At 42.8% G+C, this 13,847-nt stretch overlaps 1 protein-coding gene across 3 annotated transcripts in view; it reads left to right on the top strand.

Moving 5' to 3' along the window:
- The first annotated feature begins 204 nt into the window (after positions 1-204).
- MIB1 (MIB E3 ubiquitin protein ligase 1) overlaps positions 205-13,847 on the top strand; it is a 72,303-nt gene continuing 58,660 nt past the window's right edge. For 2 of the 3 annotated variants that reach the window (XM_069957710.1, XM_069957711.1), the window contains exons 1-4: positions 205-658; positions 11,277-11,448; positions 11,928-12,057; positions 13,724-13,828. In XM_069957710.1, coding sequence (XP_069813811.1) covers positions 430-658; positions 11,277-11,448; positions 11,928-12,057; positions 13,724-13,828 — 636 coding nt within the window. In that variant the 5' untranslated portion in view covers positions 205-429. Of the gene's footprint in view, positions 659-8,990; positions 9,064-11,276; positions 11,449-11,927; positions 12,058-13,723; positions 13,829-13,847 lie in introns of those variants that run through there. The other variant, XM_069957712.1, reaches the window with a different exon arrangement.

Here is a 13,847-nt window from a genome sequence, read left to right as displayed (position 1 = left end):
TGATAACGCTGGGGGTACAGCAGTGAGGTAATATGTAGTACATGGGCCCCACCATGATAACGCTGGGGGTACAGCAGTGAGGTAATATGTAGTACATGGGCCCCACCATGATAACACTGGGGGTACAGAAGAGGAGAGCAGTCTTTCCAGCTCAGTGATGCGCGCCCCCGTGTCCCGGCCACGCACGCCCCCGCCGCTCCCCTCTCCGCGCATGCTCGGTAGCAGTCGGGTGTTAGCGGCCGCTGGGGTCTCGGCCTTGTTCTCCTAATTCACAGTGCAGGAACTTTCCTCCCCGTACACGGCTCACAGCTTCGGGGGCTTCCCGCTTCTTTTCCCCGCTGCTCCGGTTCCTTCACGGGGCCGGGTCGGCCAGAGACCGGAGTGAAAGTGAGGCAGCCGGGCCCTGGTTGTCTGAATCCCTCCCGGGGGATGAGCGGCGCTCGCAATAACCGGGTTATGGTGGAGGGGGTCGGGGCCCGAGTGTCCAGAGGTCCGGACTGGAAATGGGGGAAGCAGGACGGCGGAGAGGGGCATGTGGGCACCGTGCGCAGCTTCGAGAGCCCGGAAGAGGTGGTGGTGGTGTGGGACAACGGGACGGCCGCCAACTACCGCTGCTCCGGGGCCTACGACCTGCGGATCCTGGACAGCGCGCCCACCGGTGAGGAGGAGGGGGCGGCCGCCGCCTGCGGGCTGTGTGTCCGGGGGGCGCCGGGGGATGGACACGTATGCGGGGAGCCCCGGGGTCATGTATGCACTGGTCATGTGACTGCAGCATGTAACTACTCCACAACCTGTGGCTCTCCGGCTGCTGTAAGACTACAACCCCCATCATGCTGTGTCACATGGGAGTGGTAGTCCTGCTACAGCTGGGGAACAGCCATGATACAAGCAATGATGGGTTACATGTCAGTAGTGATCTTATGTCATGTGTGCATGGTATATAGTGATCTTATGTCATGTGTGCATGGTATATAGTGATCTTATGTCATGTGTGCATATATACAGGGATCTTATGTCATGTGTGCATGGTATACAGGGATCTTATGTCATGTGTGCATATATACAGGGATCTTATGTCATGTGTGCATGGTATACAGGGATCTTATGTCATGTGTGCATGGTATACAGGGATCTTATCTCATGTGTGCATGGTATACAGGGATCTTATCTCATGTGTGCATGGTATACAGGGATCTTATCTCATGTGTGCATGGTATATAGTGATCTTATGTCATGTGTGCATGGTATACAGGGATCTTATGTCGTGTGCATGGTATACAGGGATCTTATCTCATGTGTGCATGGTATACAGGGATCTTATCTCATGTGTGCATGGTATACAGGGATCTTATCTCATGTGTGCATGGTATATAGTGATCTTATGTCATGTGTGCATGGTATACAGGGATCTTATGTCATGTGTGCATGGTATACAGGGATCTTATGTCATGTGTGCATGGTATATAGTGATCTTATGTCATGTGTGCATATATACAGTGATCTTATGTCATGTGTGCATGGTATACAGTGATCTTATGTCATGTGTGCATGGTATACAGTGATCTTATGTCATGTGTGCATGGTATACAGGGATCTTATGTCATGTGTGCATGGTATACAGGGATCTTATCTCATGTGTGCATGGTATACAGGGATCTTATCTCATGTGTGCATGGTATACAGGGATCTTATCTCATGTGTGCATGGTATATAGTGATCTTATGTCATGTGTGCATGGTATACAGGGATCTTATGTCGTGTGCATGGTATACAGGGATCTTATCTCATGTGTGCATGGTATACAGGGATCTTATCTCATGTGTGCATGGTATACAGGGATCTTATCTCATGTGTGCATGGTATATAGTGATCTTATGTCATGTGTGCATGGTATACAGGGATCTTATGTCATGTGTGCATGGTATACAGGGATCTTATGTCATGTGTGCATGGTATACAGGGATCTTATGTCATGTGTGCATGGTATATAGTGATCTTATGTCATGTGTGCATATATACAGTGATCTTATGTCATGTGTGCATGGTATATAGTGATCTTATGTCATGTGTGCATGGTATACAGGGATCTTATGTCATGTGTGCATATATACAGTGATCTTATGTCATGTGTGCATGGTATACAGTGATCTTATGTCATGTGTGCATGGTATACAGTGATCTTATGTCATGTGTGCATGGTATACAGGGATCTTATGTCATGTGTGCATGGTATACAGGGATCTTATCTCATGTGTGCATGGTATACAGGGATCTTATCTCATGTGTGCATGGTATACAGGGATCTTATCTCATGTGTGCATGGTATACAGGGATCTTATCTCATGTGTGCATGGTATACAGGGATCTTATCTCATGTGTGCATGGTATACAGGGATCTTATCTCATGTGTGCATGGTATACAGGGATCTTATCTCATGTGTGCATGGTATACAGGGATCTTATCTCATGTGTGCATGGTATACAGGGATCTTATGTCATGTGTGCATGGTATACAGGGATCTTATGTCATGTGTGCATGGTATACAGGGATCTTATGTCATGTGTGCATGGTATACAGGGATCTTATGTCATGTGTGCATGGTATACAGGGATCTTATGTCATGTGTGCATGGTATACAGGGATCTTATGTCATGTGTGCATGGTATACAGGGATCTTATGTCATGTGTGCATGGTATACAGGGATCTTATGTCATGTGTGCATGGTATACAGGGATCTTATGTCATGTGTGCATGGTATACAGGGATCTTATGTCATGTGTGCATGGTATACAGGGATCTTATGTCATGTGTGCATGGTATACAGGGATCTTATGTCATGTGTGCATGGTATACAGTGATCTTATGTCATGTGTGCATGGTATACAGTGGTACCTCGGTTCTCGAACTTAATTGGTTCCGGAAGGCAGTTTGAAAACCAAGCAGTTTTAAAACCGAGCAGTGTCTTCCCATAGGAAATAATGTAAATGCGATTAATTGGTTCCAGCATCAATAATTACCTACAATACTCATTTATTACACTGATAAGTGCTCAGTATAATCACTACAGTACAGTACAGAACAGCACTATACTGTACAGGACATTAAACATAAGAAATGTTCATCAGAACCAGCAATTATAGTACAGTAGTCACCAACTCCTCACCCATCTTTACTGTATAGCGTCCCCCCCCATCCAAGCACTGTAATGTATGGGAGATGGTGGTGCACTGCCTGTACTACTACTGCACTGTATATGCACTCCAGCAGTCTTATACAGCACTGTACTGTATGTGAAGCCTCACCACTGCTTAACTCGCCAGGTACAACCCACCATCCACGCTCGCAAAAACGTTCAAAAACCGAGCAAAGTTCGAATTCCAAACACTACTTCTGGGTAAATTTTCGTTCGAATACCAAGCAGTTCGAGTTCCAAAGCGTTCGAAAACCGAGGTATTACTGTACAGTGATCTTATGTCATGTGTGCATATACACAGTGATCTTATGTCATGTGTGCATATATACAGGAATCTTATGTCATGTGTGCATATATACAGGGATCTTATGTCATGTGTGCATATATACAGTGATCTTATGTCATGTGTGCATATATACAGTGATCTTATGTCATGTGTGCATATATACAGGGATCTTATGTCATGTGTGCATATATACAGGGATCTTATGTCATGTGTGCATATATACAGTGATCTTATGTCATGTGTGCATATATACAGTGATCTTATGTCATGTGTGCATATACACAGTGATCTTATGTCATGTGTGCATATATACAGTGATCTTATGTCATGTGTGCATATATACAGGGATCTTATGTCATGTGTGCATATATACAGGGATCTTATGTCATGTGTGCATATACACAGTGATCTTATGTCATGTGTGCATATATACAGGGATCTTATGTCATGTGTGCATATATACAGGGATCTTATGTCATGTGTGCATATACACAGTGATCTTATGTCATGTGTGCATATATATAGGGATCTTATGTCATGTGTGCATATATACAGGGATCTTATGTCATGTGTGCATATATACAGGGATCTTATGTCATGTGTGCATATATACAGGGATCTTATGTCATGTGTGCATATACACAGTGATCTTATGTCATGTGTGCATATACACAGTGATCTTATGTCATGTGTGCATATACACAGTGATCTTATGTCATGTGTGCATATATACAGTGATCTTATGTCATGTGTGCATATACACAGTGATCTTATGTCATGTGTGCATATACACGGTGATCTTATGTCATGTGTGCATATATACGGTGATCTTATGTCATGTGTGCATATATACGGTGATCTTATGTCATGTGTGCATATACACAGTGATATTATGTCATGTGTGCATATACACAGTGATCTTATGTCATGTGTGCATATACACAGTGATCTTATGTCATGTTTGCATATATACAGTGATCTTATGTCATGTGTGCATATATACAGTGATCTTATGTCATGTTTGCATATATACAGTGATCTTATGTCATGTGTGCATGGTATACAGGGATCTTATGTCATGTGTGCATGGTATACAGGGATCTTATGTCATGTGTGCATATATACAGGGATCTTATGTCATGTGTGCATATATACAGGGATCTTATGTCATGTGTGCATATATACAGGGATCTTATGTCATGTGTGCATATATACAGGGATCTTATGTCATGTGTGCATATATACAGGGATCTTATGTCATGTGTGCATATATACAGGGATCTTATGTCATGTGTGCATATATACAGGGATCTTATGTCATGTGTGCATATATACAGGGATCTTATGTCATGTGTGCCTAGTATACAGGGATCTTATGTCATGTGTGCCTAGTATACAGGGATCTTATGTCATGTGTGCCTAGTATACAGGGATCTTATGTCATGTGTGCATATATACAGGGATCTTATGTCATGTGTGCCTAGTATACAGGGATCTTATGTCATGTGTGCCTAGTATACAGGGATCTTATGTCATGTGTGCCTAGTATACAGGGATCTTATGTCATATGTGCATGGTATACAGTGACCGTGTACATAGTGATCTTATGTCATATGCTTCATGTATATAGTGATCCAATGCCATGTGCGTCATATACATGGTGATCTTATATGTGTCCGTCATGTATATAGTGATCTCATGCCATATTGGCATCATCTATATAGTGATTTCATGTTGTGTGTGCATTGTGTACATAGTGATCCCATGTCACATATAAATCGTGTCTATAGTGATCTCATGTGTGCATCATGTATATAGTGATCTCATGTGTGCATCATGTATATAGTGATCTCATGTCATATGTGTACATAGTGATCCCATGTTGTACATGTGCATCATGTACATAGTGACCCTGTGCATTACATATACAATAGTGATCTCATGTCATGTGCACATCATGTGACCCTCATGTATATAGTGACCCTGTGTATTGTGATCTAATATTATATGTGGACATCATCATATAGGGACCCTGTGCATTCTATGTATAGTAGTGTGTGTGCCAGGTGTGTATGAAATAGTAACAGAGTGTATGGTTTTATAATAGTGACTGTACATGTGTAGCATGATGTGGCTGACCTCTGCCCATATAACTATTGTCAGTGTCACATCTGCTGCCACCTTACCACTACATGTCTTAGCTGTGAAGTGCTGCCTGTTATACTGGACTTGTACAGACTGTAGTTGTGTGATGGTGACATCTGATACAAGACAGCGGAGACTGGCTCTGTCTGCTGCGCTATAGTAGCACAAGGTCCATAAGAAGATTTTTAGCAGTTTTTCTTGATGTCCCCATTAAACAGATACCCTCATAGTCTATGGGTGGATGGCCCATAAATTGGAGGCCTGATAGTGGCATAGCATCCCCCATAGGCCCTATTCCATGTGTATATGGTGAAGGCCCTGTGACATCCCGTCGATCACACAGTGGTGGCCTATCCATAAGCCGTCAGTGTAAAAGGCCCAGGAATCCCCTGTAATAGATGTCATAGGTTGTATGGGGCACAGGAATAAGATCCTGACACATGGAGTAGAATAGGATACATTGTGCCTGTATAACTTCTACTGATATCTCTGCTCATTCTGGCCTGCTGAGTCCTGTGCATGGTGGTGTACTCAGTAGCTGTATACTGTAGAGAGAGCTGTCAGTCACTGGACAATAAAATCCAGACATAGCTGAGATAGAAATTAATACATTACAAGTTGGAACTTTTGTATGAAAACTATATAACATTCTGTTAATCTTCACCTCTGACATGCTGCTTGCAGATTACATTACGGAGTGACGACCACGGGTTGCCTTAAATAGTAGTGGAGAGCCCCCATAGGTGTAAGGACTTGCTCTACTACTTTGTGGCAAGAAGATGAAAATTGTAGTTATTTGTTGGGGACCTAGTTGTGTCATGGCCTCCTTCACAGGTGCTCCACTGTTTAGCATATCTAACTTCTTATCTTATTTCTAACCAATCCTCTATAGACCTCTCTAATTGTTTTCTTTGCATTGTAATTGCTGCTGTTCTTTCCACCTAGAACTGATAATATAGTATATAGCATATAGTATAGGTGAATATAGTTGCTGGCATATAGTATAGGTGACTATAGGTGCTGGCATATAGTATAGGTGAATGTAAGTGCTGGCATATAGTATATGTGAATGTAGGTGCTGGCATATAGTATATGTGAATGTAGGTGCTGGCATATAGTATAGGTGAATATAGGTGCAGGCATATAGTATGGGTGAATGTAGGTGCTGGCATATAGTATAGGTGACTATAGGTGCTGGCATATAGTATAGGTGACTATAGGTGTTGGCATATAGTGTAGGTGACTATAGGTGTTGGCATATAGTTCTGATTCTCTGTAGGATTACAGGAAAGATGTGCTCTGCTTTGGGCGCCAGTCTTGTGGCTTTATCCTCTCCCAGCTGTCCGCTGCCTCATAGGGAACAATGGCTGCAATTTGAATTGTAATGACCAATGGTGTGGGAGCAGCCGGGGACGCCAGCAGAGGCGTCCTCCATTGTCTTGCCTATGGCTCGCATTGGGGGAGGAGGGGGTCACCAGAGCAGGGGCTGATTATAATTAACATATAAGAAAATTCTACCTACTGCTTTACACACAGTATTTTGGAGAGCATATTTTACCAAAGCTGGGAGTGGGTTGAAAACACAGAAAAGGGGCAAATCTTTCTGTTATGGTTTTTCTCTGTTCGTTCCACTCCGGCTTCTGGCTACAATACTATAATACTGACCAAAACACAATGTGTGAAGATGGCCTTAATGTCACCTATATAATCTGTACAATTCATTTAAAAATGAAATAAAATGTGGCTGCATAAGTATTTACATCCTTAAGGGTAGCTTGCGATTTTTACATGCGAGTTTTGATTTTCACATGAAAATACAATTTTGCTCTAATGTGCGGACAGCGTATTTATGAACCATGCACGGAATGAGGCCTTAGGTATCATTAGGTGGGCTAGCACTTTAGCTTGAAAATGAGTGCTTGTAGATTGGTGTTTAAAGAGTTTTTACATGGCTTAAAGCGACTCTGTACCCACAATCTGACCCCCCCCCCCCCCCAAACCACTTGTACCTTCGGATAGCTGCTTTTAATCCAAGATCTGTCCTGCGGTCCGCTTGGCAGGTGATGCAGTTATTGTCCTAAAAAAAACAACTTTTAAATTGGCAGCCCCGTGCCCTATGGGTGTGGCCTATATTGTGTATGTGTTAGGCTGGCACAACCTCTCTGTCCCTCCTCCCCACCCTCCTCATCATTATGAATGCTCCAGGCAGATTGCTTCCTATTCCCCACCTGTGGCAGGCCGGCACATGGGCTGGATCGTTAAGTGTCCAGCATGGAGAAAATGTTCCAGTGGCGTTCCTAATGATGAAGAGGGTGGGAAGGAGGGACGGAGGGGTGGTGCAAAGTTAGGGCACAGATATTCTAAGCCACGCCCATAGGGCACAGGGTTGTAAGTTTAAAAGTTGTTTTTTAGGACAATAACTGCATCACCTACTGAACGGACCCCAGGACAGATCTTGGATTAAAAGCAGCTATCTTAAAGAGGTTGTCCAACATTTTTTTTGTTATTGGAAATGTGAATAATATGTAATCTGTCCCTTTCCCTGAGTGGTTTCTTCTAATCTTTTTTCTCCTCCGTGTCCCTGGGCCGCCTCTGTTTCTGCTTTTTGGATTTGTGTTTGTTTACATAAAGAACTTCCAGGTCACAGGGATCAGCAGTGACATCACAGTGTCTTTTGATCAGCATGGTGGCTCTGTGTCTGCCAATTACTTATGTTATCAAATCAACTAGTTTTTTCACAGTTTTATCTGTTGTAGGACTACAAACCCCAGCCCACATGTACATGATAGGAGTTGTAGTCCTGGATTACATATACACTACAGTAGCCATCCTACTGGTGGGCGGGATCTCAATGAGGCAGGACTCTGTTACCTCAGCGAGACATAGATATAATGGTGACTGCCATGAAGTCTCCTCTCTCCTCTCCATATTACACACAGCAGCAGCACTGCCCTAACACTGTACATCTTTACACTACAATAGTAACCATATTGGGGAAGGTTTAGCAAAGCTTGTGCAGGGGAGCAGTTACCCATAGCGACCAATCAGATTGCTTCTTTCATTTTTAAAAAGGCCTTGGAAAATGAAACCTAGAATCTGACTGGTTGCTATGGGCAACTGCTTCCCTGTTCCTCTGCACAAGTTTTGATAAATCACCCCCTCGTAGTTCCTTTATTTACTGTATATAGCTCCAACCTATGCTGCAGTGCTGTACAGTGATTGTAGTCTATCATGCTGTCCTCACTGCTGCAGTGTCTTCTGGCCTCAGATGTCAGTTAGATGTTAGGGGTGTGGCTAAAGAATATATGCATAACCCCGCCCACCTGATGACTCACTGTTCCCTCACTGGCAGGAACAGGAAACAGAAGGGAACAGAATTTCACAGGACGTAAAGAAAACACAGGCAGAGTGGTCATGTGACTGAGCCTGAGACCACAGTAAGCGCTCTAAATAAAAAATAGAAGTGTATGTAGAATATGCAACACCCACAGAGGTCAATGCAATGCTAGTTTATTATAAAACAACCCTTTTAATATAAAAGCTGTCGGGGGGGGGGGGGGCAGATTGTGGGTACAGAGTCGCTTTCAGCAGGCAGGGCTGCACAGGCGATTGTTTGATTGTTCCTGTGGCCCACTGCTTCCATCATTTGGTGCCCACACCTCTCCTATTACATAGGGAGATTTGCAGCCGATAAACTTTTTTCTAATCTGCTAAAATAATGCGTTTAGGCCTATTACACTGGCAATGCTATCACATGTAGTAGGGCCCAGGCCAAAGGTGTCTTCCTAAGCACAGGTCAGTTGTTTGACCACTTGAATCCCCCACAGTTTTAAGAACTAAGACCCGATTCTTGTTTTGGAACAGAGCAGAGAGTTGTACATGCACACTGCCCCTCCATTCATTATCTTTTGAGCTGCTCAAGATAGCCAATAACTGTACTCAGCTATCTGTGACAGCTTCATTGACAGTGACTGGAGCAGCAGTATACATGCACAACATGCTGCTCCATTACAAAACAAGATCGGGGCCCTGATCTTGAGATCTGATGCTTATCCCCCAACCTGTGGTAGGGGAATATATGTTTCAAATTAGAATACCCCTTTAAGGGGGAACTCCAGGTAGAGGGGGAAAAAATGAACCTTCTGCAGAAGCATTATAGCATTACTTGCCTATCTATCCCAGTTTTCAAACTACCAAAAATCCATTTGTTTGGGGGGTCTTTGTTCTGTATTGTGTGGTTGTACTTCCTGGTTGAGCAGTTGTACATAGTACTACAGGTACTGGAGTGCAATGCTTTCCCTTAAGCTGTTTATCACAGTCCTCCACCCTGCCCATTCCCCACCCGAATCAGTTGCAGAACATCTAGGCTGTGTTCACACATTGCAGTATCATTGTGGAATTATTTGCAGTACTTTATCATGTCATTGTGGTCCCACCCACCCACACAGCACACTGTATTCTCTAGCTGTAACACCACACTTTATTCTCTACCTGTAACACCACACAGCACACTGTATTCTCTACCTGTAACACCACACAGCACACTGTATTCTCCACCTATAACACCACACAGCACACTGTATTCTCTACCTGTAACACCACACAGCACGCTGTGTTCTCTATCTGTAACACCACACAGCACGCTGTGTTCTCTCCCTGTAACACCACACAGCACGCTGTATTCTCCACCTATAACACCACACAGCACACTGTATTCTCTACCTGTAACACCACACAGCACGCTGTATTCTCTACCTATAACACCACACAGCACGCTGTATTCTCTACCTGTAACACCACACAGCACGCTGTATTCTCAACCTGTAACACAGATATTGAAATAAAGTACTTTTTTTTTTTTTTTTTTTTTTCATTTCCACGCACATATTATGATCAAGCATCTCTTATCTTTGAGGTTGAGCCGCACAATAAGGAGTTTATCCAATATTATCTTACATGGGATATACTGTGTATGCCTTGTTTGGCAATGCCGGCTCTGATCCTCTCTGCGGTTTAGCATCAGTCCATTGTGTTGCTGCGTCATTTTTGTGAATACGCTGCAGTACTGCAATGACACTCCAACATGTGTAAACACTGCCCTAATTTCACTGCAGACTTCTGCACAAGCAGTGAAATCAGTGCAGCAGCTGCTTCTGGCCGGTCAGAGATGGGGAATCACTCAGGGGATTGGGGGAACCAGCCGAGCCTCCTGTGACATCTCACCCTGCCCCCTGTCTGCATCATCAGCCTGTGCTCAGCAAACACACAATCTGAGACAGAGGAATGGAACATTTGTCTCCTAAGGGGGGATAGCAGTGGGAGCAGGAGACAATGTAAATTGGCTCAGAGGCCAGTTTTCTACACTTCCTGGATGTTAATCAGCTACCAGTGTGGCAGAACCGCACAGATATGGTAATACATTGTATAGACACATCTATGTAACTTTTAATAGAAAACAAGTTTTCAGATCCTTGGTTGTATGTTCTGTATGTGACTATGTTTGAATCTGAATGAGCCGATGATGATTTTACCTGGCACGCAGAGTGATAATTATGTATAATATGATAAACTTGTTTGTCATCTCTGCTGTTCTCTCTTCTATGTCAAATGTCTTTCTTCCCATTAACAAGAGCCTACCAATTTTTTTAAGGTGTCAAACATGATGGGACGATGTGTGATACATGCCGACAACAGCCCATTATTGGAATCCGCTGGAAGTGTGCGGAGTGCACAAACTATGACCTGTGTACTGTGTGCTATCATGGCGATAAACATCACTTACGGCATCGCTTTTACAGAATTACAACTCCAGGAAGTGAGCGGTAAGATCCATTCAAATATGTGCAAATTGTAATGTATACAGTAAGAATACTTGGGTGGTTATTCATATTGGTTAAAGTGAAACTTTATGAGAAATATCATGGTTGTTTTTAGAATAAGAGTCTTAGAATAGTGTTTTATAATAGTGAATAATGTTTGAGCCATGCATTCAAATATATTATTTCTGCCCTATCTAAGAGACCAGGAGCAGTGATAGAGTAGGAGAGTACCAACTAATATAGTCCCATAGAACTAGGGATGCTAAATATAAAGGTAATTTTCCTTCATCCTTAGCTCCGTTTTCGCTCAATTCATCATTTTATTATAATGTAAATTAAGCTGTTTGTTGCACTGACTTTGTTTGGGACATTGAAATGAATAGGGCCCATGCCTGTCCAAGCTGGGATACAAAGGCATGTCATATTGATATAGAAATAAACAATTTATTATTGTAATTTTATACACCTTCATTAAATCTTAGAGTTCTTTTGGAGTCTCGACGGAAGTCAAAGAAGATAACAGCAAGAGGAATCTTTGCAGGTGCTAGAGTAGTGCGAGGAGTTGATTGGCAGTGGGAGGACCAAGATGGCGGCAACGGCAGGAGAGGCAAGGTAAACCTCCATTGACATTTGCAGCTCACACCACCACTCATAGGTATTCCACAGCGAATCTGCAGAAACACCCTCATTTGTTACATGTACGTCCATCCATATACATTGAATTTGTGTGCAACATTTACATAGCATCTGGGTGAGAATTGTGAAATCTCATCCACATTCCTAGCGACCCAGTGCAGATATTACCTTCATAAATCTGCTCCAGATGTGCCGTACGTAGATTTACCCTACAGTTTTTAAGAAGTTTTGTCACAGGCATATTAGTGACTGGTTTTGGTACCACTTTTCCTTGTGGTTTTGTCAAACACAAAACCCTTTATAGGCCATTAAAAAAAAATTCTGTATCATGGACCACAGTGGCTTTCAGATTAGACTGGTTCTCTTTGATATTCTGGCCAACAAAATCTCACAGCTTGTGATAGATGTAGGTCATTGTTCACAGCTTACTGATAATACAACTCTAAAGGTCACTGTAACCTAATGGCCCTATTCCACCAGATGATTATCGTTCAGATTATCGTTAAATCGTTCGAATCTAAACGATAATCGTTCGTTTGAAATGCAGTTAACACTTAACGACCGAACGAGAAATCGTTGATCGCTTTATAAGACCTGGACCTATTTTTATCGTTGCTCGTTTGCAAAACGTTTACAAATCATTCGCATTGAATAAGACATTCGGTTGTTCGTAATAGATACGACCACAATAGCGAAGAAAAAACGATCGCAAATACGATCATAAGTAACGATTATCGTTCCCTGGAAATGAGTGAACGTTTTCAGGTCTTTCGCAATAGCGGTCGTTTGAGATCGTTAATCGTTAACAATTATGCGAACAATAATCGTCCGGTGGAATAGGGCCCTAAGGGTCCATTTACACAGAAAGATTATCTGCCAAAGATTTGAAGCCAAATCCAGGAATGGATTTGAAAAGAGGAGAAATCTCAGGCTTTCCTTTATGACCTGTTCCCTGTTTAAAGTCCGTTTCTGGCTTTGACTTCAAATCTTTGGCAGATTATCTGTCAGATAATGTTTCTGTGTAAATGGACCCTTAGTCAGCCGTACCTGCTGCTTGAGGTGGGTTGGGCCATCAATCCAAGGGTGTGTGGTTCTCCTGAGCAACCACCAACAGATGATGTTGGTGATGATAGGGGCAGGGTGGGATGGAAAAATCGCTGCCCAACCCCTTTGTTCACTGAAAGATAAGCTGCAGTCAGAGCGCTTTGGCTTACCCCTCCCCATGGAGAATACAGGAGTGCTCGATTGTCCTGAAATGTTCCTGTGCATGGGGAGTATAAGTGGTGGGTGGTAGAGATGTTGATGCCCTAAAAGTATGTGGAAAGTGTCTATATGGATAGATTCTAATCGTTGTTCTGCAACATAATAGATGGTGTTTCTTTTTTTTTCTTGTCTGAGATTTAGTAACCGCACCCATCCGTCTGCTGTATAGGCTGGTGATCACACAGATAACACAGACTTTGCTATTGTTCAGGGCTTGTTCATTCATCTAGGCACAGCTCTAGTTACTAATGTTAAAAACCATGGAAATACTTACATTGATCTAAATATTAAAAGCCAAATCTACATAGTCTAGCCTTAATGCTGCTTGTACCATTTACCTAATTGTTTTACATTTTCTTCTTATTTTATTTCTTTTAAGGTAACTGAGATCCAAGACTGGAGTGCTTCAAGCCCACACAGTGCTGCCTACGTCCTTTGGGACAATGGAGCTAAAAACCTTTACAGAGTTGGATTTGAAGGCATGGTAAGTAGTTAAATAAGAA

The sequence above is a fragment of the Dendropsophus ebraccatus genome, chromosome 2, assembly GCF_027789765.1.
Source record: "Dendropsophus ebraccatus isolate aDenEbr1 chromosome 2, aDenEbr1.pat, whole genome shotgun sequence".
Lineage (NCBI taxonomy): Eukaryota > Metazoa > Chordata > Amphibia > Anura > Hylidae > Dendropsophus > Dendropsophus ebraccatus.
This window is presented reverse-complemented; position numbering and strand designations above follow the sequence as displayed.